At 41.9% G+C, this 4,952-nt stretch overlaps 1 protein-coding gene across 1 annotated transcript; it reads left to right on the top strand.

The window, feature by feature from the left end:
* The first annotated feature begins 281 nt into the window (after positions 1–281).
* On the top strand, positions 282–4,467 carry LOC122205089 (olfactory receptor 1L8-like). The gene is made up of 2 exons (XM_042913154.1): positions 282–388; positions 3,318–4,467. The coding sequence occupies exon 2, from the start codon at positions 3,523–3,525 to the stop codon at positions 4,465–4,467; it is 945 nt and encodes a 314-aa protein (XP_042769088.1). The 5' UTR covers positions 282–388; positions 3,318–3,522.
* Positions 4,468–4,952: the final 485 nt, after the last annotated feature.

Here is a 4,952-nt window from a genome sequence, read left to right as displayed (position 1 = left end):
CTCCTTCAGCCTAACAAGGGCCCCCGAGGCCAGCAGAGCAGAGCTCAGACTCAGGAGATAGTCTGGCTTCCACCATCAAGACAGTCCTTGCCCCTCGAGTCAAGACGTCTCTGCCTTCTGAGATGGGGAGCTAGGAGAGCAGCAGCATGCTGGGGGCCAGACTTGAGGGATTGGAGGCCAGTGAGGGGAAACGTGCTATTCCTTCCAAGTAGCACATCAGCTCCCCCGCCTTTCCTGTTCCTCTCCTTGTTAATCAGCCCAGAGTGCCATGGGAGAAACATGAGGGGGCTGTGCTTGGCTGAGAAGCAGACTTGCAACTGAGTAGAAGATGTGGTGCAGACCAGTTTCTGGAGAAAGTGGAAGGCAAGAACAGCATCTGGATCTGGAGGTGAGCTTCGGTAAGCTGGACACCCTCTTGGCCAGCTTCCCTCCAACCTCTGGCACTTACTCTTTCCTCCCTGAATTTTCAAATATTGTGTGGATTAAGCAGTCATAGTGTCCGACTAAAACCTCCACCTGGCTTTTGGTTTTCAGTCCATCCAGTTTGACCTCTAGACCATCTACACTGTGTGCTTTGCTAGAAGTAAAACACAGGAAAGAAGGAAGGAAGGAAGGAAGGAAGGAAGGAAGGAAGGAAGGAAGGAAGGAAGGAAGGGGGAGGGAGGGAAGGAAGAAGAAGGGAGGAAGGAGGGATGGAGGGAGGCAGGGAGGGAAAAGTGAAGAAGAAAACAAAACAAAACAAAACTATTATATTCCCAGCCTCAGCCATTCATCTTGTGTTTTGAGAACTGTTCTTCTTTATTCTCAGGTTCAAAACCTTTCTTCTTTCTAGTTATCATAGTAGGTGATCCTCACATCTATGACCTGGATCACCCAACACCATTAATTAAACCAAATCTCCACTAATTTCTTATTTCCACAAGCAGCCTTTTCACAAATGGCTCATTTTTTAATATTGGCCTGTGTTTGACAAACTGTCTTGCCGACATGGTGTCTCATTTGCTATTTATAAAACATCCGGAATCAGCTTGTGAGCAGGTGACCAAGGACAAATCAAGCCCCCATCTTTTGTCTTAACTCGAGGACACTGTCCAGCACCAACCACAACTCTCCATGCCAGACATGCCCCAGACATGCATGGCCAATTTTTTCCACCTGATTTTGGCCATTTAATCATAGATGTTCAAAATTTCAAATCCACCGTTTGTGTAACACAGCAAGATCGGTCACCTCTTTAGCCACTACAGGGATAGATTCTGAACATGGGAAAAGAAAGATTGTTAGTTAAGAGGGAAAGAAAGGGAGGTCATTTAGGAAATGACACAGTGAGGAAAACAGTACCTGTGCGTGATTGTGACAGACAGTATATACACCAAAACACGAGGAGGTGTAGCCTGAGGTTAAGAGCATGAGCTTCAGAGTGATTCCTCTTGGAGTTCAAATCCTGATTGCTACTCACTTACTTAGTGACCTTGAGCAAACCACTTCACTCTAAGCCTCAGGCTTCTGATAACAACACATACGTTGTGATCCCTCATCGTGGGAATTTGTGAGGTGCTTAGCACAAGCTTGACATGTAGTACATTTTCAATAATATTGGTTATTGTTTTTAACTTTAACTACTGGTTCACTCAGATCATTCAATGCCTAAACAAATCATCCTTCCATAAGATCTTACAAAATCATGAGGTTAGTCTGACAACTTGGCAGTGAGGGATATGATACTTCAAGCATGTGAGTTAATTGATTTTGAGGACAACCAGTCATAGCAGATAAGGGAAAGCAACAATGGGATTGATGATGATCAAGAGTTTCTGCTGAGTGTTCACAATATGCTTGTCTCTCTCCTGAGTGTAGATGCATTTCTCACTAAATCCTCATGAGCATGCATGTATTTGTGTCCAATATCATACATGGTGAATCTGAGGTGTAAAGATGTTTAGTTATTTATGATAAAGTTGTAAGCACATTTAAGACTTACTGTCTTAGCGAGTTTTGAATATGCAGTGCAGTGCTATTACCTATAATTACCCTGATGTACAGGACATCATTTAGTTGTTAATGTAAATACAACATTTAATTGTTAAATGAATTCATATATTAATATATAATAAAATTTTTAATGCATGAAAATTCCAATGCATGTGATTATTCAAAAAGTGTGAAAGAATATACTGTTTCCAAGGAAATTATTTTAGGGGTGCCTGGCTAGCTCGGTTGGAAGAGCATGTGACTCTTGATCTCAGGGTTATGAGTTTGAGGCCCACGTGAGGTATAGAGATTACTTAAATAAAACTTAAGAAAAAGAAATTATTTTAAAAATTTTGGTGATATATAAGTATGGTGACTATAGAGATTTTTATGGTAACAAGGAACATATAAGTAACCAATATCTCAAAATTTTTAAAAATCCCTATGTGATATGTCCATTAAGAAGGTATGGGTAAATATAAGACTCTAAAAAATTGGTTGAAAACTCTTTGTTTATACAAGATCTCCCATTGCAGACATGTTTGTAGTAGCAATAAGTGGAGACAACTTTTTTGTCCATCACATAGTGATATTGTCCATAACTCGATATGACTGGAGAAAAAGCATAGATAGATCGATCGATCGATAGATAGATAGATAGATAGATATCTCAACAGTTAATATATGAAAATTAACATATTTCTCATAGATAGTTTTGCATACACATAGGAAAGTTGAATTATAAAGATTCGACAAAAAATTGTTGAATACCCAACGATTCAATAATCCTGTACAAATGGATTCTCATCCTGTACAAATATGATTCAGAACATAGAGTTAAAGAAAGGAAAACAATTTACAAAAAAAGGGGAGACTTACACTGGTGATGATAGCATACCATGAACTAAGGAGGATGAACTCTTCATCCTATGTCCAGAGGAGGAAAAGCCCACTTTGTTGAAACAGGTTCAACATTCCCATTAGATTTGCCCTGTTGGTTATTTTGGCAAACCCTTATTTTTTTCCAAATCAACGCAAATATGAACATTACAATGCCACCACTGGGTTTCCTTTGATAGGAAATGAGTGTCCTGTGACCTCCCGTACCAAAAATACCTCCACTCCATTCGCCATTCATCTTCATCCCTTATATACTGCTTTATGTTGTTTGTTGATGATCTGTCTCCCCAACTAAACACGAGCTACACAATGGCAAGAATTTGCCTGTTTTTATCACTACATCCCCAACAAGAGAACAGGCTTTGCACAGAATAAGAACTAATGAACTGCAATCAACAAGGTCCATCTCTGATGGTTTCTAAAGGTAAATTCTTCTGTCCCTCCAGCCTTCAGCATAAGGCCCTTGTGATGCCCATGGATTTGAGAAGGGAGAAATACATCAAGGACCATGACACTTACAAGCTGTCTCTACAGAACAACTAATTGCAACAAAACAGAAAAAACAAGACTTGCTGGGTTCTGAGGATTTGGATTCTGGACTTGCAGTATGGTAAATAATAAGTCATCTTGTATATAAGTAGACCCAAATCAATGGAAAGAGTCAACGAAACCAGCAGTGTTTCTGAGTTTATCCTCCTGGGACTCTCCTCCCGGCCTGGGGACCAGAAACCACTCTTTATCCTCTTCCTCACCATGTACCTGGTCACCATAACAGGGAACCTGCTCATCATCCTTGCCATCCACTCTGACCCCCAACTCCAGACCCCCATGTATTTCTTCCTGAGTTTCCTGTCCTTCACTGACATTTGCTTTACAACAACCATTGTCCCCAGGATGCTACTGAGCTTTCTGTCAGAGAAGACCATCTCCTATGCTGGGTGTCTGACACAGATGTATTTTATTTATGCTCTGGGCAACACTGACAGCTGCCTCCTGGCGGTCATGGCCCTTGACCGCTATGTGGCCATCTGTGACCCCTTCCACTATGTCACCACCATGAACCACCACCGCTGTGTCCTGCTGGTGGCCTTTTCCTGCTCACTTCCTCACCTCCACTCACTCCTACACACACTGCTACTGAATCGTCTCACCTTCTGTGACAACAATGTTATCCATCACTTCCTCTGTGACCTTAGTCCCCTGATGAAACTGTCCTGCTCCTCCACATTTCTCAATGAAATTGTGATAATGTCAGAATGTTCAGTTGTTTTGGTGACCCCCTTTGTGTGCATCACCTTCTCTTACATACGAATCCTCATCACAGTTCTCAAGATCCCCTCAGCTGCTGGGAAACGCAAAGCCTTCTCCACCTGTGGCTCTCACCTCACTGTGGTAACCCTCTTTTATGGAAGCATCTTCTACGTCTATTTACAGCCCCTATCCACCTACACTGCCAGGGACCACATAGCAACACTTGTCTACACAGTTCTTACCTCCATGCTGAACCCTTTTATCTATAGCCTGAGAAACAAAGACCTGAAACAGGGCCTGAGGAAGCTGATGGGCAGGAGGAAGTCCCAGGCAGCACCCTCTTGACAAACCCACAAGTGGAATCTGCTTCACTTGAATCTAATATCTGCTTGATCTTGGTGAACAACTGAACTGTTGGAGATGAGCTTTTTTAACCCATGTGAGACAAGGCTGTTGTGGATGCTCACATGCATTGATGACAGCCCACCAATTGTCCCCTTCTCTGCTAAAATCATGATACTCTTCCTCACCATTCCTCCATTTCCCCATGAAGACTCATCAGCTCATCCTCCAAATACTGCTTGAAACTAATTCTCTTCCCACAAATATTTCCTGAACAAATTGCTCTCCTTTTATTGAGACTTGCCCTCCAAAACCCTTCACATGGAAGCCTATTGCTGGAAATGATTACTGAATTTGTAGCTTTTGAATGTCTTTGCAGATATTTCATGTGGAAAAGAATGGAGGCAGAGAAGGAAGGGAAGGAGGAGAATTACATTTTAGCAACTTTTCTCATTGTGAGGATTTTTATAATTCCCCATTTTTCTCGG

This window comes from Panthera leo, chromosome D4 (assembly GCF_018350215.1).
Source record: "Panthera leo isolate Ple1 chromosome D4, P.leo_Ple1_pat1.1, whole genome shotgun sequence".
NCBI classification, from domain to species: Eukaryota; Metazoa; Chordata; class Mammalia; order Carnivora; family Felidae; genus Panthera; species Panthera leo.
Note: the sequence above shows the minus strand (reverse complement) of the source record. Positions and strands in the feature narration are given on the sequence as shown.

What these genes read in the sequence shown, in the direction of transcription:
- LOC122205089 (XM_042913154.1), top strand. Translation starts at nt 3,523, where the DNA reads ATGGAAAGAGTCAACGAAACCAGCAGTGTTTCTGAGTTTATCCTCCTG.